This window comes from Gymnoscopelus braueri, assembly GCF_963280865.1.
Source record: "Gymnoscopelus braueri genome assembly, chromosome: 1".
NCBI classification, from domain to species: domain Eukaryota; kingdom Metazoa; phylum Chordata; class Actinopteri; order Myctophiformes; family Myctophidae; genus Gymnoscopelus; species Gymnoscopelus braueri.
In genome coordinates this window covers 39974882-39996018 of record NC_137603.1, presented here as the reverse complement: position 1 = coordinate 39996018, position 21137 = coordinate 39974882, and the positions used below count along the sequence as shown (strand labels likewise).

Here is a 21137-nt window from a genome sequence, read left to right as displayed (position 1 = left end):
CTGTACTTTTACTCAAGTAAATGTAGAATTCCGGACTTTTACATGTAACAGAGTATTTCTGCATTGCAGTATTGATACTTATATTTAAGTAAAACCTGAGCACTTTTAAACCACTGATGATTTTGCTTAGTCATTCCCCCAAACCCTTTTGGATTATTTACCCAAGTTTTGGGCTGAGGGTGGATATAAGAGCCAGTGTGTGATTGGCTGCCAGACCATCCAGAAGGAGGCGGGCCTGTCCAATGGCTGCGGTCAACATCTGGAAGCGGTTACTCACGCTTCTTCTTACTCTGAGAAGTATCCCCGAGCACAACTGCAATCTGAAAATGTCCTTCATAAAAGTTGCCGAAAAGTCTGACTTCTCCTATCACAATCTGCCTTATGGAGTGTTTTCCACACCGGATAACGTAAGTGAAAGTACCCTATTGATTTGTGCAGAAACCCTATTGATTTGTGCATGAAAGAAAGTGGACTTTGGTTTTGCGCACAGAATGTTCCATTGACTGGACACAAATGTCTGTATTTGAGACTTTCAAAGATCAAATGTGGTTGAAAAAGTACTCAAATGTTTTATTTACGTAAACGTATCAATACTGCAATGTAGAAATACTCTGTTACAAGCAGTGGTGAGCTGTGGATTTTTTAACTAAGGGGGCTATATTTTATGACGTCACGTGCGCGCGCACGTGCACGCGCGCGGGCACATGCGCGCGCAGGCATGTGCACATAGCAACATGCCTGCATATCCAACATAGCAACATTATTTTCCTTTTTTTATATAAAAGCCCTTTACATATATTCACCCACACATAAGTACTTAAAATAATCAATCAACTTGTCTTTACTTGAATAACTTTTTTTTTAAGACTTACATTGCTTTTAAAACAGTGTTTTTTAAAACAAGTAAAAAATAAAATAAATACCCTTTTGCTACTCACCAAAACAAAGACGGTTTTATGGAGTTGAAAGCCTACTTTACTAAATGGGAACACTGTGAGTCCCCACCTCACGTCTAAAATACACTTTTTGGCCAGAAAAGGAAATATTTCACCGGAATTAAAACCTGTTTTTCGTTACTCCACAGTGCCCTCTACAGATCTGGTCAATGGAATTTTCCTATTGACCAGATTCTTCCTTCCGGTGAAATATTTTCTTTTCTGGCCAAAAAGTGTATTTTAGACGTGAGGTGGGGGCTCACAGTGTTCCCACTTAGTAGAATAGGCTTTCAACTCCATTAAACCGTCTTTGTTTTGGTGAGTACCAAAAGTGTATTTTTTTTTTTACTACAGACGAGAGGCTGCGCTACCGCGGTGCGAGGGGAAAGAATCGAAAGTACCATAACGTTAAGGAGAACTCCTTCTAACGCTATGGACCAGAGCTAGACAGGGATAAGTTTGTGAGTGTCTGGCAGGCTACTAGCTCTTGTCCTCTGCTAAGCGATTAACCCTTTCACACTCCATGTCTTTAATGTTATGCAAAGCAGCCAGGTTGAGGCCATTGTTAAAGGTGTTAAAGACGGCTCGCCCCCATAGAGGTATAATATAGCTCGCCCCTGACGGTGCGTTGTTGTGTTAATGATTGACGGCTCGCGGGCGGCTGACGGTGAGTGCTTGCGCGTGCATGTGGAGCTCGTGCATGCACACGCGAGCCCCCAGCCTGGGAACTAAGGGGTCGACGACCCCCCCGTAGCACCCCCTTCAGCTCAACCCTGGTTACAAGTAAAAGTCCGGAATTCAAAATCTACTTGAGTAAAAGTACAAAAGTATTGGTATCAAAATGTACTTAAAGTACCAAAAGTAAAGCGTACTCATTATGCAGAATGTCCAATTTCACAACTTTTCTAATGTATAAAATGGATGAAAATATTTTGAGAATAGCAGATCTACAAGATCACAATGCATGGAATCACAATGCATTGTGAGCTTGTAGATCGCCTATTTTCAAATAGACAAAGTTTAAATAGGGCTGAGGTGGTTAATGTTTGTATTGTAATAATAATCAAAATCTACAAAGTTTTTAAATAATTGGAGTGGAGTAAAAGTATAATATTTGCCTCTGAGATGTAGTGGAGTAGAAGTAAAAGTAGGCTACTGAAAATTGGAAATATCCCAGTAAAGTTAAAATACCTAAAAATGGTACTTGAGTACAGTACTTAAGTAAATGTATCTAGTTACATTACACCACTGTGGCAAATATATTATTTTACGGAAGTGTTCGGTTTTTCTCGATTCTCTCAGCCCAGACATCGGATTGGGGTTGCCATTGGAGATCATATACTGGACCTAGGTGCGATAAAGACATTGTTCAAAGGGCCGGTGCTTTCCAAACATCAAGATGTCTTTGACCAGGTATTGTTCATGTATTTGTATTTTATATCTTGAACGTTACGTTTTCTTATTTTAAGAAACGGTAGATCATATTGTGAGTAATATACTCTCTGTATTGGGGACACAATTTCTTTCTATTTGGCTTCCATAGTGACTCATAGACATAAAGGGTGCAGGACTTGTCTGAGAACCTCGTGTCTATTCCCTTCATCCCCAAAACATATGGAACCAACCAGTTGATATAGGTGGCGCCCTGGGAGGGAGCCAGACAAAACTCTTCTCCTCATAGGCTTACTTAATACTTACACTCATCAAGATAATGATAGATTTTAACCCTATGTTTTTACCACACTATCTTGCACACACATAATACTTTACAAATAAAGTTAGAGTCAACACTAACATGGCACATGTGCCCCTCTTTGTCCCCACAAGTATAGGACTTCTGAACAAACAGGCCCCATCTCAGTTCTGTGCATAAAATGTGTAATTTGATGCCTCTTGAACTATGACTGGTAGCCTATTCTATTTTTCTCTCTGCAAGAGAGGAGCTGTGTAGACAGTATTGTCAATGTATGTGATCTGTCTATGTATTGTGTGTTTATGTGTTGTGATTTTTTGTATCCTGATGGCTGCTTGGTACAAAATGAATTTCTGCAAGGACAAATAAGGCATCTATCTTTCTGCTTCCTACCAGCCAACCCTGAATGCCTTCATGGGTCTGGGTTACGAGGCATGGAAAGAGGCCAGGAGAACCATACAGGTCCTGCTGTCGGCCAATGAGACCACACTGCGAGATGACGTCAGCATGCGCAGCAGGTCAGACCCTGGTCCACTGACTCACTGTATTCTGCTAAGTGGGGTACAGGGATCCTTGAGGTGGTTCCAGGGGGTCCCCAGCCAAACGACTGATAGTGGGAAGTGGGAACCAATGGACCCTTACAGATTTGGGACTCAGAGTATACAAATGGAACCGAATGGACCCTTAACGGTCCATTTGGTTCCATTTGTGTACTCTGAATCATGGGGGTCTGTGGCCTAAGTCGTCAAGAGGGGCACGAGTGCACGCACATCCGTAAGTCGGCTATTTCGACGGGGTGCTAGATCAGAATAAATAATGTAGAGAGAGAGAAGGTCTGCACACCGTCTTAATGCTCCCAGAAAAATATATTTATTTATGCAACGTTTCGGCCTCTATGGCTTTCGTCAGGTACGTATAATAGGTCTGTGGCCTAATGCATAACAACCTGGGGGTCCTTAAATTAAAATGTTTGATAACCACTGCTGAAGGCCAGGGGTTCTCATAGCAGGGTCCTTGAGCAAAACGAGGAAAAGTTCAATGTCACTATAATTTGACCTACTAGAAATTGTGTAGAAGTTAGAGATAAAGTATAAGAATGGCTATTCAGATCATAGGTTCCACTCTTTGGCTCGTCAAGTGTTTGACTTAATCGTTGATTGACTGGCTGTTAATTGGTTAATTGGCTCTGGGTGTGTTATTGAGCAGTTTTACGAATGATTCCTGCAAGACGGTATGTACTATGAATACTCAAAAGTGTATTACTTTAATAAAGTTATTTATGAACTTATTTGTACCCCCCCCCAGAGCATTTGTCCATCAGGGTTCAGCCATGATGCATCTTCCTGCAGAAATTGGTGAGTGTCTCTTGAGGGTGACCCCATAACTTATGCTGTCAGCACTGTGACTGTCATACTGTAGATCACTGCTGTCAGCAATTCATAGTCACTGACCCAAGCACTACCCCCTGCACCTCTCACTCAATGGAGACATACACTGTAAAGTCCTGAGTGTAATTTACATACTGAGGATTTTACTGTGTAACCTTCCCTTACATTCAGGGCTGCATTTATGGACATTTATCATTTCCTGAGCAATTCTTTGGGGTCTTTCAGCTGTTAGAAGTTAGGAGAGACTTCACTTTCACTTGTGCGCAATGATGCATGTCCTACCCTTCAATATAATCCAAAGCTAGGTTAATGTGTCTATTGAATTCATGGGGAGATAAAGTTTTGGTTGTTCAGCACAAGGGGGCGCTGTTCAACAGCAGTAATTGCAAGAGCTACATTTCTGACTAGTTTTATTCTCTTGGTTTTGGTATGTTATTTTAGCATCAAACTGATGATATGCACTGACTAACTATCTGTAACAGACTGAAAAGTTACTTAAAGCAGCATTATTTTGCAAGAAGACAAAATGTTTACCATCAGTGTAATTTTTCCACAGGTGACTACACAGATTTCTACTCGTCCAGGGATCATGCCACCAACGTTGGTATCATGTTCAGGGGGAAGGAGAACGCCTTGATGCCAAACTGGTACGGCATCAAACAAACGGGGAAAAAACACACACACACACACACACACACTAAAAGAAAAGAAAAGCAGACGTATGAACAGAATGAACAGGCTGTAACATAACAATAGAATACCTTGATTCAGCTTTACTGCTCACAAACACATTGTTCCAGCCTTTGTGTGAGCAGTGATATTAAGTAGGGAGGGGGGTAGACAGTGCTACAAGGTTTCTTTAATTGATTTGGGCCTCAGTGCATCAGTCTGCATTTAAAACCTGCACCATCCCCCTCGGAGCATTTTCTCCAGCATACCTCAGTCACACAGCATATCCAGACCTCATTTATTCCTTGCCCTCTCATGGGAGGAATGTTAAGGTGAAGCGAGGGCATCTTTCTTTCGCTCCCTCTCGCATTCTCTCTCTCTCTGTGAGTCTCACAAGCAGAATATTTTCTATGCTGGTGATTGGCAGGAGATTGTGTGGCTGTATTGGAGGCATTAGAGTTGTGCTGAGGGGTTTTGTGCCTGTGTGGTGTGTGTGTGTGTGTGTGTGTGTGTGTGTGTGTGTGTGTGTGTGTGTGTGTGTGTGTGTGTGTGTGTGTGTGTGTGTGTGTGTGTGTGTGTGTGTGTGTGTGTGTGTGTGTGTGTGTGTGTGTGTGTGTGTGTGTGTGTGTGTGTGTGTGTGTGCACACAGGTTGAGGCTACCAGTGGGGTATCATGGCAGAGCATCCTCTGTGGTTGTGTCTGGAACGCCCCTCCGCAGACCCTCAGGCCAGATGAGACCTGACCAGAGTAAGAACCTGTTACTAGTGCCATTACTATTCACTCACATGTAGGGCTGGGCAATATAATCGCTGTGATATGAGACTAGATATTGTCTGGGATTTTTGATATCGTAATATTGCGATACGGCGTAAGTGTGGATAGAACAGGAAAGTTACATCTTACAGCTTTAAGCCTATTAAACCCTATTTTATACTTTCAAAAATCGTCAATCTACACAACAGCTCACAACATGTTGTGTCATGAGCTTGCAGATCTGCTATTTTTGAATATCACAACATGATATCAATGTCGCAATAGGTATTTGATCAAAAAATATTATTATATTACAGTTTATCCATATCGCCCAGCCCTACTCACATGCATACATCTGTAGACAGACACACACACACACACACACACACACACACACACACACACACACACACACACACACACACACACACACACACACACACACACACACACACACACACACACACACACACACACACACACAGTACACTACACACCAACCTATTCCCTCTAATTGTTTGAAGAACGTGTTTATTTTTGTCCCTTCTCCTAGCCCAGCCTCCTGTGTTTGGACCATCAAAGCAAATGGACATTGAGCTGGAAATGGTGAATACAGCATTTATCTAAACCACCTGAGGTCATGTCAACCAGTTGGTGACGTTGTGTTTGTATATATACACCATATACTGTATGGTGGAGTACTAGTAATTAGCGTACTTGCACAGCTTTTTCCAATTGTAACTAAGGGTCCATTTGGTTACATTTGTACACTCACTTAGTTAAATTAAACAGGATTTGACAATGCATCTGAGGATATTACTACAGACTACAATGGAAACAAGTTCCCAGGACGTTTTTGAATTATCCTTTTAGCCCAAGTGTTTTACTGTACTTCTGTGCTGTTTAAATGTATGACTAATATTCAATCAATCAATCAATCAATCAATCAATCAATCAATCAAACTAAATGTCCAATGATGTACTGTAGGAATGCATTCAAAAACAAGTTAATTCATCTGTTTAAATATGTCTTTTACATCCTGTAGGCCTTCTTTGTAGGAGGCGGCAACCGCCTTGGAGAGCCCATCCCCATAGAGAAAGCCCATGAACACATCTTTGGCATGGTGATGATGAATGACTGGAGTGGTAAGGCCTCTCTTCACAACAAACACCATCCCTTTCATTATGTGTTATTGGCTGCCTAGTTCTCTCTGGGCCAAAGGAAGTCCGAAACGATGCAAGTTGGGAATGCATACCCCACCCATTTCATTTATGCAATACCTGTTGTACCCATTGTCAGAGTGCGGCACCCACTACCATACGACCGATCAACTGTATATGGAGATACAGGGATCCGTGGTGTCATAAAGAACTGCTGTGTTGATGACGTACATGGGCATTAATGGGAGACAGACAGACAGACAGACAGACAGACAGACAGACAGACAGACAGACAGACAGACAGACAGACAGACAGACACAGACAGACAGACAGATACAGGCATTTCTCTGTAAAGGATTGGAGTTCTGTTGTGCACACTACAACTTATATTGGCACAAGGCACATGACACAAGGCTTGGCCAGTCTGTGAGGCCGATGGGCTGTGTTGGCCGATCAGGGAATCCGAGGCCTACCCCCCCCCCCCCCTCATCTCCACATAGAGAGATTCAGTGAGTCCCCCAAAGACGGACAGACAGATACAGACATTCATGAATGTTTTGTTTTTGCATGATTTAGCATATTGACGACAAATCACCTATACTTTAGATTACTTCCAAGTATTTTCCAAGTTTATTTTCATTTCTGAATAATTTACTGATTTCCCTATTTTAGTCATGGTCATGGACAATTGTATTTCATTATACATTCTCTGGACTTTTGAAATCTGCCCTGCATTACCATACAATTAAAAATAAAATAAAGGCAACATTATGTTCACTCTGCTGGATTATCTATCTCAAGCGAGTTTAAACTAATTTCCATACAGTAAAAATGGAATCCAATGCATTCCTGGAAAGTATGAGAAGCGATTAAAAAAAATGTTAAGCTACTTTACTGTATTTTTTGAAAAGCTTGAAACATTCAAAAATACTGGTATGGTCCTTAATTGATTCATTGATGCAGCTACCTCATAATTAGCAAACATACAACCTGGCCTCATAGTAAATGGCAGATAAAGCTCTCCATCAAAACATGACTGGGAACATACATTGATTTACAATGATTGTGCATTACATAGATTTCACCAGCAAACATCTAGAGGAGGCATATCTTCAGTATAATCTCTCGCTTTCATTCATTCGCTAATATTCCGCCTTTGCCCAACCCCTCCTATTCTGGTCTGGTTCACAGCTTCTTCTTTTCCCTTCATCCTTCTCTCATGCCTTCTCTTACTGCCTGTCATCTAAAGCCAGGGATTGTTTTTGTATTAAAAAAGAGATGAATGAAAGTGGGCCAGTCAGTGGTAACAGTGGTAGACGTAAGGTCTATTTAAACAGCTCTCTGCACTGAAGGCTCTCTCAGATCTCTCTCTGGTCTGATAATTACCCTGCCTGCCAGACTGAATGCCCCCCTACCTGGCTGTTCCACCAGAGAGCTGCTCCAGTTCACAGACCTTCATGCCCTTGTCCTGTCTCACCTGACAATCACCTGGCTTCAATTCCCTATGGGTAACCCCCCGGGGATCACCGTGGAAGTTTTAATCGAACTATGTGCTATTCAAATAGCTTTAATTGCCCCTTGTATGAGGCAGACAGTGTGGAAAGATGGACTCTGATTCCCAGATCATTTGTGGATGACTGATGACTGAAGAGCTAGTTTGGCAGAATATTATATGTCATCAGCAATCTTTATGGAATGGGGAAAGAATCAGGGCATAGGGAAAAGACCTGAGTATCTGTAGTGTCAGGCCTACATTTCCCTAAAGGTAGTTCATTGTAGAATCATTACATGTCTGAGGGCTAAAAGAGGTGGCTGAGTTGGAGCAAAATGTTATCTGGAGTTATTGTTGCAACAGTGTTTCTCAAAGCCCCTCCTCCCCACCGCTTAGTTAAATATTGACGAAATCTCTAATCTGTTAACTGCCTGCACCTCTCATGGCATGCCAGCTCCTACTGTAGCTTGTTGTGATTTAGGAACATTTCTAGGGGGTATAGCAAGCGGCATTTCAGCACTACAACCATCTTCTATTTTTTATATTATTTTATTTTTATTCCATTGGCAGTAACCACAGTATTCTGTGGAGCGTGGCAATGGCTATTACTTTTTTTATGGCACTTGGCAAGCAGAGTTGTGAAGAGAAGATAGAAGCCCTGTCCCTCTCTCACAGAGGCCTGGGCACAAGTCACATGACTGGCACTGTGTGCTGTATGCATATGTACATACTGTAGTAAGAAGCAGCTGTGGTGAAATAAGCAGGAAGCATTTTAGTTTTATTGTGAAATCCTGAAATGTCATGTCTGAGACTTCAAGAGAAATATCTCCTCTTCTGCAAAAGGAGAGTAGGGTTTTCTTTTCTTTTTTTGGACTAGAAATCAAATTTTGTCCAGCACAGTGCACTGTAAGCAAACCACCCTCCAGACAAGGGCCATTTATTTGAAGTAAAGCCCAGCATCATTTGCACAGATGCTTCAGTAAGCCTCAGTATTCTCAGGGAGCATATTGGCTGCCTCTGTGTCATATGCTGAATGCACAGCTGTGGGGACATAATTCACAAGAGTGTCATTTTGCGCTTGACTGCTGAAGCAGTCGGGTGACTATTGAACTACTCAATCAAACACATCAGTCTATGACTGGTTACAATCCAGTTTCTAGCATATTCCTGTAATTTATTATAACATAATGCACTCTCCTCACCTCACCTCATATCTCTTTCCTCACCTCTGCTCACCTCTCTCTCCTCTCCACTCCCCTCCCCTCTCCTCTCTTCTCATTAATGTTGAGTTAATTGAAAACTCATTCTTAAATGTTCCCAGTGGATGAGAGAATGACTTGGGCCAATGAGCCATCCCTGTGCGTTGAGACAGCACTAGAGAGTTATAGCGGACCGAGATTAAAACAGTTAAGAGAAGATGACCCAACCGCTGCCTCATTAACTTTGCACAGCAGAGATATACCTAAAGTAACTCCTGCAAAATGCTGAGGTTTATTGGGCAAAAGAGAGTTTCAGAGGATGATGTTACTATTAGAATGTACTCATATGCTGTAATATAGGCTATGTAATATATGCACACATTACAGTGTGTTCCAATCCTGAATTTGCATAATATGAATACATTATTGGCACCTGCGGTGATCACTATGATGTTTCAGGTTATGCCTATATATACAGTATTCAACAACAATTCTACACAAAGTGTTTTTTTAAAACACTTTAAGTGTTTAAAGACCAGCTTCCATATCGTGATGTATTTGGCCTGCCTGGTGGGGTCAAACTGTGACAGAGCATCCAACCTCCGTACACTGACTGTCTGAGGGTATTTTAACCCAGCTATGAGGTCTGATGTGGGCATTGGCAAGTAACATGACCTGTCTCAATATCACGTCGGTCCACAAAGTAAAACAAATATCTTCAAGGTAGAAGCAAGTTTCTTTTACTGCTTTGCCTATTTCTCAACTCAAATGTTTTCAGAAACCTATTTTATTTCTGTTCAGCATGAGAATTGTTGGGGTTTTTTGCAACGCGGTCCGCCATGTTTATTTATATTGAACAGAATGGCATGGAGGTATAAAATAACTGTAGCTGGCATGACCACCTATTCATTTCAATGAAACTTGGTGTCTAGCATAATGAATCAGCCCTTTGTGGAAAATTTGCAGGTGTATGTCATGATATTATTTGTTAAAATTGGTACCTGTCGGTGTAATTACAGTACACATTATGTTTGTGTTTGACAGGTAATTAAGATTGGACATAATGATTTTTCATTTCAGCTGGTCTTTAAACATCTTTGTTTTGTATTTTTCACGTTTGTCAAGAGTTAGCATCGCTACTGTGTCACTGGTCCCAAACAGGTCCATCTGTCACAGTCACAGCAGACAGAAGCAGCAGATGACAGGAACACAGACGCTGTCTGGATGGCTCATTGCTCGAACATGCCACTGACTGACTGACTGACTGACTGACTGACTGACTGATAGCTCATGCTTTCGTCCTGCTGAGATGTAGATGAAATTTGGGGTGAGAGTAGAGAAGTTATGAGAGAGTGGAGAAGCAATGAGAATTTAAATTAGATTTTCTGATGACCGCAGTGCAGGATTATGTGAACTCCAGAGACCATTATTTTCCCCTTATAACTATCACAGTTACGATGTGGACTCACCGGTTGGAGGGCAGTTGAAAGTTGAAGCTATAATCTGAGACTTACATTAAATGTGCTGTAAGTGATATTTTTAAGGTGGGACACTAATTTCATCCAAACAGGAGAGAGAACCCATTCATCAACTTCAATTTTATAGTGTTCCTTTTCCAATTTTGTCTGCTAATTTTTTGGTTTCATCACTTCTAATTTCACATGTTTATCTGTATGATTTCTCTCTCCTGATTGGATGAATCAATCAATAACTGTTATCCAAAGCCCACCCCCTAATTATATGTGTCTATGTGTGTGTTTTGTTCCAGCACGGGATATCCAAGCTTGGGAATACGTTCCACTTGGTCCATTCCTGGGGAAGAACTTTGGGACCACTATCTCACCCTGGGTGGTCCCCATGGAGGCCCTGCTGCCCTTCGCTGAGCCCAACACCATCCAGGTCAGACCCCACTGGTTGCACCTCATCAATGCAGATGTAAATTTTTCACCTAATTGTACTGGGGGAACCAACACACGGGTAATCGATCAGTATGGGGCGGCAGTGGCTCAGGAGGTAGAGCGTCCGCTTGGGAACCAGAAGGTTCCCAGTTCGATCTCAGGCTCCCCCAGAGTTAGTGTTGAAGTGTCCTTGAGCAAGACGCTGAACCCCTAATTGCTCCCGATGAGCAGGTTGGTGCCTTGCATGGTTTCCTTCCCCATCGGTGTATGAATGTGTGTGAGAATGGGTGAATGTAATGCACAATCATTGTAAAGCACATTGGATGAAGGCGCTATATAAATGCACCATTTACCATTTATGACGTCCCACAGTGCTAAAATTCGATACCACAAAGAGTGGTATCATATGTATGGCCAACCACAGATATTCGATTTCGATTTTTACTTTTTTCAATATACGTCTTTCCAGTAGAGAAGAATGGCTAGGTAATTTTTGCTCACTGATGCTTAACTATGAGCTGATCTAAGTCAGTATTTTTCAGTACACACACAATGGAATACATTGGTGGTATTTTAAAGATTTGTATTAAACTCTGTGGTAGCACTGCATTTCTAGAGTTCATGCTCAATGTACTTCCTGTTTTCCCTCTTCCTGTCCAGGACCCCAAGCCACTCCCTTACCTGTGCCATGACGATGCTTTTACCTTCAACATTAATCTGTTTGTGTCACTGAAAGGTACATCCATGCATGCAAAAGTATGCATACAAATACACAGAAAAGCACACAGTCCACACACAGGCGCACAAAATTGGTTCACCCCATCTGGTTCACCGTTCCTCTGCAGATGCAGGTATAAAGGTCTCAACCTGCTCCCTGGACCCACTCCCCACCTCCCTCCCCACTCAACACCAAAAACTATAAACTCCTCCCTTTCCCCAGGTCATGTCCCTCCTCCCTAAATCCGACTCCCCTAACAATTACCATCTCCAACTTCCCTTTTCTGTCAAAAAACCCTGGAACGTGTCGTTGCAAGCCAAATCACCCCATACCTGGAAACAAATGACCTCTGCGAACAATTTCAATGCATTTTCCGCTCCAAACATAGCACAGAGACTGCCCTCAACAAAGTGACTAATGATGCTCTGCTTTCCTTTGACACCAGCTCACTCAACATCCTCATTCTTTTTACCTCAGTGATGCCTTTGATACCATTAACTATTCCACACTCATCTCACGCATCACTGACAATGCCCTCTCGTACACACACACACACACACACATATATATATATAAGTATATACACAGTATACACACACACACACACACACACACACACGAGCGAGCGTGCGCAACAAGTGAAGGCCCTGAGGCCCTAGGCTAATGAGTTACTATTAATGGCTTTTGTCTGAGAGCTTGATCTAATAATGTGCCCCCTCTCTCTCTCTCTCTCTCTCTCTCTCTCTCTCTCTCTCTCTCTCTCTCTCTCTCTCTCTCTCTCTCTCTCTCTCTCTCTCTCTCTCTCTCTCTCTCTCTTTCTCTCTCTCTCTCTCTCTCTTCTTTCTCTGTCTCTCTCTGTCTCTCTTTCTATCTATATATCAATCTCACTCTGTTTTGTTCTCTATGCTGCTCAATAGTTTACCACCTATACTTTCCCTGGGGTGAGATTTAAGTAGACAGGCTGTATTTCACTCCTCCCACACACTGTAGTATGCTTTCACTTATATTATTCTCTCTCTCTCTCTCTCTCTCTCTCTCTCTCTCTCTCTCTCTCTCTCTCTCTCCTCTCTCTCTCTCTGTCAGTCACACACACACACGCACGCGCGCGCGCGCACACACACACACACACACACACACACACACACACACACACACACACACACACACACACACACACACACACACACACACACACACACACACACACACACACACACACACACACATCCACACATCCATACAGTAGTGTAGTATTGAACAAGTAGTCACACAGCTTATCAATGTATAAGTCTATATAGTGTTCTAAAGACTTTTTGTGTGCCAGTGAAAGTGATTGTCTACAGTACATATGTTGTGTGTTTTCTAGGGGAAGGCATGACAGAGGCATCTACCATATGCAAGTCTAACTTCAAGGTAAGAATTTCATGCTGCATGATTAACATGAGACATGTGGACATATGGAATGCAGGTCTGCTCTGTGTTTAACCACTGGTCAACTGAAAGTGGATAACTTTAGGCTGTACCATTCTGTGAATCACTCTTTGTCACATTTTATAGTTTGTTCTCTGTTTTGTTGTGTGTCAGTGAGGCTGTGTGGAATTCATGACCTTGGGTGTTATTTGGCCTTATCACCGCCAGGCCCGAAGGCCAGGGACAGAGATTAAGGGCCCTATTTTGCGACCAAGTCGCGCTACCCACTATTTGGGGATTTAGCATCACGCAAGAGGCGTTCCGTGGCCGAGTTGCTATCTTGCGACACCAGCCTTATCCCTAATACACCTGCGCTACCAGTTATTATGCATAGGTGCGGTTTAGGCGTTACAATAATAAAACCAATCAGCGTGTCAGCTGTTATGCCCAGTACTACACTCTCTCCCTCTCTGCCCATGGCAGAGCGAAGAGGCAGTCCGACGTTGATTACCTTGGAATGAAATAAGATTTGATACAGAGAATTATTACTCACACATTGCTGGTTATAGAGAACTTTAAATTAAAGCAATCGTGTTCTATATTAATTAAAATGAATGGTGTCTCTGTGAGGTTATAGCAAACACAGATCAAATGACATTTTAATTGTCTTTGATAAGCTTAAAGGAGGAGTTCACCCAAAAAATGACTTATTTTCTATCAGTTAAACACCCCATGAAGCCTTGATTTCATGGATTTATTTTTGTTTTTGTGGCATTCCTAAGACAATAATTTGATGACCGTGTGTATTTCCGGTAGGAGACACAAATAATCTACTTTGTGTCTCCTACCAGATACATTAGCCGGTAGGAGACGGGAATCAAATTATTAGCTTAGGAATGCCACAAAAACAAAAAAGAATCCATGGATTCAAGGCTTCATAGGGTGTGCAATTGATAGAAAATAAGTAATTTTTTGGGTGAACTCCTCCTTTAACTGGCAACTGCTGATAAAAACACAACTTATTGACAAAAGAAACACTTTTTTAGATTACAGTAAAATTGTAATGACAATCACATTCACAATCACTTAATTCTGAAGTGCTGCGATGTTCAATAACTATGCAGCCACACCGAGGTACCAACAGTGAGTCCCGGGACAAATTTAATTAAAAACCTAACAACATCACTGTATACATATTAGTTGTTAAGGCAGGGGTTCTCAAACTTTTTTGGCCCAGGTACCCCTTGGAGGGGAGAATTTTTTCCAGGTACCCCCTCATAAAGCAATTTTATTATATTGTCTCCGCCAGGTCGAAAGGCATGGCGAGAGAGTATGTTTTACCCCCTGTCCGTCCGTTTGTGTGTCCGTTTGTGTGTCCGTCCGTCCATCTGTCTGTGAACAGCTAATCTCAGGCACCGTTGGCCCGGTCGCTGCGAAACTGTGCACACACACTCCCTGGATGCCAATTCAGAACCTCTGCCCCAAATTCTTCACATAGGTCTGTTATAGTGCCACCAGGAGACCGATTTGTGCAAAACCCATTTTTTTATATTACTCCTACAGATTTTATCCAAACATCACGCAAATCGGTACACAGTATCTCTATATTCATGTGATCAACACGGATCTGTCTGATTTTCCACATTCCATCCTGATTGGCTAAGGTTGGCTTCCAAAGTTTGCAGGATTGGTCCATTTTGAACTAAATGCCTCAAATCATGAACGCAGCTTGCGATTTCCGCGAAATTTCACACGCACATTCCCACTATGCCGAGGAACAAATGCCACTTGAACGTTTTCAAATCAGCCTCATGGTGGCGCTATAAAAGGCCAATTAGCATTTTTAACTGTAACTGCACCGATCTGCGTGAAACTTTGCACGCATACTCCCTAGAGGCCAAGGAAAAACATCTGCCCTGCATTTTTCACATTAGCCTTTTATAGCGCCACCAGGAGGCCGACTTATGTAAAACACATATTTTGAGATTAAGCTTTCATATTTTATCCAAATTTCACGCAAATTGGTACACATGATCTCTATAGTCATGTGATCAAGATGGGTCTATTTGATTTTTCATATTCCATCCTGATTGGCTAACATTGACATCTAAAGTTTGCAGGAGTGGCCCGTTTTGAACAAAATGCCGCAAATCATGAACGCAGCGTCCGATTGTGGTGGAACTTTGCACGCACATTCGCACTACGTTGAAGAACAAACGCCACCCTTTTCACATTGCCCTATTATAGCGCCACCAGGAGGCCGATTCTTATTTTTTATATTACTCCTACACATTTTGTCCAAACATCATGCAAATCATTAAACATTATCTCTATAGTCAAGTGATCAAGATGGTTCCGTCCGATTTTTTATATTCCACCCTGATTGGCAAATTCTGAACATTGCTGGCCCACAATAATCTACCTGACCTGGCGGAGACCTGTGCTCCGAGGAGCACTTTTTCTAGTTAGATATGTGATGTTGTTACCTGACAATTAGTTGACTTTTGGTGAAAAGATATGGTACCGCATATATCGGTATCGGTTGATATCAGAATCGGAAATTAAGAGTTGGACAATATCGGAATATCGGATATTGGCAAAAAAAAGTCTATAAGTTTAAGTTTATTATGTTTTATTTGAAGCACCTACTAAAAGTCACCAGACTGGTCATTTTACATGTCTGTTTTTCTTTTTATTCATTCATTTTTTAAAGTCTGAACCATTAAGATCAGTTACTTGAAAAGTGTGCCGTCAGGTTTTGCACAAAAGCAATTTGAATAAAATGACTATTGGCACATGATTCATATAGTAGTAGTGGTTTCTGTTTTTGACTATGAAATGGGTCTGAATGATTTTGATTGACACGTTTTTTTAATACAAATAGTTCCAATGACATCTAAATGTACACATGTGGTTGTAAGTATATGCTTATCGGTGTTGCGAGGATGAGGGGGTACCTGGAAAAAAATCTCCCCTCCAAGGGGTACCTGGGCCAAAAAAGTTTGAGAACCCCTGCCTTAAACAGCACCTGTAATCACTCTAACCCCAATTACCCAATGTGCTGGCTGTGATTTGGCCGAGCCACTCCTGTCTCCTCCCCCCCAGATGTCTCCTAGACCAGGCCGCGTAACTTGCCACAGTAACTCTGAGGGGCAAATTCACAAACAATGGATTGCACCTGCTATTTGCTTAAAGGTCTGATTCACAGAAGATATCGAGCTAATGATATGCGCAAACAGGCCCATAAAGTGTTGCAGTTCAGTTTGCACTGGTTTTGTGTCTGATTGCAATTATCCATCTGTATAAATGGTGGATTTGCACCACACTATTTATCCCACAAATTATGAAAATTCTTTTGACCAAACCGTCCCCTGAGTGTCAAAGTTGGATACAAAGATTAAGCGCTACATATTGTTAATGAACCGTGCAGCAATGCGCACACATTCAATCTCATTTGTGAAACGTGAGTAGGCTATTATGATAGAATTTCAAGTGAAGGCAAGCGTGTCCATGAACATAGTGGCATTCATCGTTGGCATTATCATCTGAATTAGTTGTTTGGCTTTTTGAAACGTGTATAAAGGTATACATGGCTTCTACTTAGAATTGTCCCATTCTTTTTGTAAAATCAATAGTATACTGTGCCAAACCTCAAGTGAACAAAAACATTTTACATTTGGCTGATGTGTATGCATGCGTAAACATAGAACACAAGGTGCTTATAGGCTTGCTGAAAAGCCATTGGATGCTTGGGCACAGTAGGCAGAAAGCTGATGGACACACATGACAAATTATGAATGCAAATAATAGATATACAGATACCATTTAGTGGGTCGAAATGAGCTCTCATGAGCATGCCTGACATGGCGATGTCTTTGCCTGGCTATAATCACTCCCGTCCTGATCACTGGGAAATCTGGATGTGTCACCCCTTATGAATGTGCTTCAATTACCACCAGCCCTCTGAAGACTGACTAATAACCTTAACTCTAACTGCATGTAGCTATTAGCACTGGTGTTTGTGAATTGGATGTAGTTTTTGCAATGAGGCTCATTTGCATAGAAAGGGGAGAATTGTGCCCCAAATGGATGCATATTGCATAATTTAAATACACTGAGCACTGAGATGCTATTTGCTTGGCAGCGCAGTTAGTGTTCCATTTCACTCTTTGAGGGTTCTTTAGTGGGTGCACTGCAAAAGCCACATAATCATTTTGTGAATTAGCCCCTCACAGTTAAATTAATACAGATCATTTTACGGGCTAGACTCTCCTTTCAAATGGCTTTTACTGATGAGAAGCAGAATGTTGTCTGACAAACAACTTCCTTTCCTCCATTTCTCTCTCACACTTTTACTCTCTTCATCTGTTTGTGTTTCTCTGTGCCTCCCTCTCTCTAGTATATGTACTGGACTATGAAGCAGCAGCTTACTCATCACACAGTCAACGGTTGCAATGTCAGGCCTGGAGACCTGCTGGCCTCGGGCACCATCAGTGGGCCTGTGAGTATGTGTGTGTGTGTGTGTGTGTGTGTGTGTGTGTGTGTGTGTGTGTGTGTGTGTGTATGTGTGTGTGTGTGTGTGTGTGTGTGTGTGTGTGTGTGTGTGTGTGTGTGTGTGTGCGTGTGCGTGTGCGTGCATACGTGCACACGCATGCACGCAGTCTGTCTGTCTGTCTGTCGGTCTGTCTGTCTGGTCCGTCTGTCAAGTGTTTTAAGCGTTCCTTCCCTGTGCTGTGTGTATGTGTGTAGGATCCAGACAGCTTTGGCTCCATGCTGGAGCTGTCATGGAGGGGTTCAAAGACCATTGAGCTTGGTGAAGGACAAACCAGAACCTTCCTCAATGATGGAGATGAAGTCACCCTCAGAGGTACATTCCATTCTTCAGTCCAACTAATTGAAACCTTTTTCAATTAGTTGGGGGGGGGGGGGGGTAGACAGAGTGAGTAGATTGTGTCATATTATAATGAGCATTAGTGAGCAATTATACGAAGATAGTTTGAAAATGGTTGAAGTGGTCCTTTAAGATAATTATCTAAATTGAAGTTTGGCACATTTTAACAGCTATGCACACCTTTGTTCCTTTGTTGTTGTTTTTTTGCCTTTATATCATCCTGGCCAGGTTGTCCTAAGTACTGTCTCCCTGAACCGAAAGGCTGTTGCACGGTTAGCGAGCAAACGGCACAACAACATTTGTCAACCTTTCTGCTCTTTCAGCTGGATCCACCAAGACACTAACACTGCTTTTTCCACACCTTGTAAAAGTCTGAAAGCGATGTTTACACCCCACGGCAGTGGGAGAGGCCTCTTCCTGTCTCAGTAGTACAATGTAGCATTAATAATTCATTCTTTATGCTTCTCCCTCGCAGTTTGCTGTGTTCTGGCTTTCTTTGTACTTGGCTGTTGTCCATGCTCAACGGTTCCCTTTACTTTCTATCTGTCATTTTATTTGTCTTTTATAAACAACATTTTTTAATCTTACAGGACAAATAAATAGAAAACAAACACCTTCTCTAAGAGTAAGAAACCAGGGTGACGTCATCTTAAAGAAACGTCCAAAAAGAAAGTTTCACCGGGCGTGCAGAACATTGAGTCCCATATGATATACGGTTCAATTGTGAATAAATAATATAACAAGGAAATCCGACCACAGGAGGTTCTGGGGGTATGCAGTACACCTAAAAGGGGCATGTAATGTTCTGCCATTGAAGCACAATATCTGCCTACAGTTTACTACATTTACCCTTCCCTTTGTGAACAATTTTATATTTCTACTTATTGTGTGTGTGTGTGTGTGTGTGTGTGTGTGTGTGTGTGTGTGTGTGTGTGTGTGTGTGTGTGTGTGTGTGTGTGTGTGTGTGTGTGTGTGTGTGTGTGTGTGTGTGTGTGTGTGTGTGCGCGAGCGCGAGCGCATGCGAGCGAGCGTGTGTGCGTGCTACTTTCTGTGTCTGTTTTTCTATGTGTTGTGCATGCACAACACATGTACAGTGGCCCTCTAACAATAGTGGTTTTGGCCAGAGACCAAAGGCCACTGCCGATTGAAACCATTAGTCAGTTATTTGTAGTAGACAAACACACACACACACACACACACACACACACACACACACACACACACACACACACACACACACACACACACACACACACACACACACACACACACACACACACACACACACACACACACACACACACACACACACTCACTATTTTAGAAAATTGTAGAACATCATAAATGTCTTTAAAGGAGAGATCCATTCATTTTAGGTGTTTGCTTTGATGTGTCGCTAATCACTCACCAACATACCAGGGGCAGTTGACTTTTTTCATAGAAGCCCCTGTTGTCCATTGTGGAGACCACTTCCACTGGCATAATGGAGTAATGTGTATAAACGAAAATCGCCTATTTTAGCAGCTCCAAAGTTCGTTTTTTCCCACTAATCCTCATTATGCAGTGTCCTGACACTCAAACATGCACTGAATGTCCCTTATGAGCTGCCGTTCGTGCAGAACGACGTGGAAGCTAGTCCTCTGTGTTGCCAGATTCTGTGAGAGAAACAAGCAACCAGCTCCATGTCAACTGCCCCTGGTATGTTGGTGAGTGATTAGCGACACATCAAAGCAAACACCTAAAATGACTGGATCTCTCCTTTAACATTTTCTTTTTAATTATGAAAAGAAAATGTAAAATGTTTCTGAAATTTTTTTTTTTCCTTTTCTTTTTTTGTCAGGAAAAGTTAAAAAACAGCACATACACTTGCAACCCCTATAAAGGTTTGGGAAACACTGATGTGTGTGTATCCTCTCCATCTGCAGGCTACTGTCAAGGCAATGGCTACAGAGTGGGCTTTGGACCATGCACAGGAACTATTCTCCCTGCCCTGCAACAGTGAGAGGTCCACCATCCCAGTGACAACCATCACCACCACCATCAAAGCTTCTCACTCACTCACTCACTCACTTACTCACTTTCTTTCTTTCTTACACACACACACACACACACACACACACACACACACACACACACACACACACACACACACACACACACACACACACACACACACACACACACACACACACACACACACACACACACACACACACACACACACGCGCGCACAAACGTGGTCTATTGTGTTAATAATTCATGACCTTTATTCATATTCGGTTCATACTGTCTCAACGAATTTGATAGACTTCGTTCGTAGTAGCTTTTTGAAGTGACCTTTGTTAAGACGCTGTTACTGAAATCCTCTTGACTATTCCCCTGATCCAAAGTATTCTTCTCTATCAGGTATTGTTGCCAAGGGCAGTGTTATGTGATTTGCCTGTTTTCATTTTGGTTTTGGTCCCCGATATATACATATCAATTTTAATCTCTTTTGTGTTTGTCTCTTTTCTTGTCCTATTGACTGTCCCAGCACATGTCCTTGATCACGCTGTTCTTCACCTGTTAGGCGTTTGGAAGTCAGTACCTAACTTTTATGTCAGGTAACCAGATTCCAGTCATCTAGTTAGAGACAGGATACCTGCAAGCGAGGGTTATTAATTTGTTAATAAAATACGTCATTAATATGTTGAGAGGTCACTGACAAAGCGATAACTGGACATTTTGCAGAACTTGAAATCACTGTTAAAAACATGGTTTCGATTGCAGATAATGAAAAATATGTTAAATAACATGTTACAGAATCTGTAAATTGATGTGAATTCAACGTTAACACATTGCATGCCAATCGCGTAGATCTACGCGAACCTAAATAAAGCCGCAGCGTGCCAATCGCGTAGCCTACGCGAAGTGGTCTTTTTTTTTCTCT

At 42.0% G+C, this 21137-nt stretch overlaps 1 protein-coding gene across 1 annotated transcript; it reads left to right on the top strand.

Moving 5' to 3' along the window:
- The first annotated feature begins 274 nt into the window (after positions 1 to 274).
- On the top strand, positions 275 to 20921 carry fah (fumarylacetoacetate hydrolase (fumarylacetoacetase)). Its single transcript, XM_080427643.1, has 14 exons — positions 275 to 407; positions 2238 to 2348; positions 3025 to 3146; positions 3934 to 3983; positions 4573 to 4663; positions 5335 to 5432; positions 5992 to 6044; positions 6485 to 6584; positions 11060 to 11190; positions 11850 to 11925; positions 13274 to 13320; positions 17717 to 17818; positions 18067 to 18184; positions 20134 to 20921. The coding sequence occupies exons 1-14, from the start codon at positions 327 to 329 to the stop codon at positions 20208 to 20210; spliced, it is 1257 nt and encodes a 418-aa protein (XP_080283769.1). The 5' UTR covers positions 275 to 326; the 3' UTR covers positions 20211 to 20921.
- Positions 20922 to 21137: the final 216 nt, after the last annotated feature.

What these genes read in the sequence shown, in the direction of transcription:
- fah (XM_080427643.1), top strand. Translation starts at nt 327, where the DNA reads ATGTCCTTCATAAAAGTTGCCGAAAAGTCTGACTTCTCCTATCACAAT. An exon ending in GATGATGAATGACTGGAGTG is followed by an intron (nt 6,585 to 11,059) that starts GTAAGGCCTCTC and finishes GTTTTGTTCCAG; the next exon opens with CACGGGATATCCAAGCTTGG. An exon ending in TCTGTTTGTGTCACTGAAAG is followed by an intron (nt 11,926 to 13,273) that starts GTACATCCATGC and finishes TGTGTTTTCTAG; the next exon opens with GGGAAGGCATGACAGAGGCA.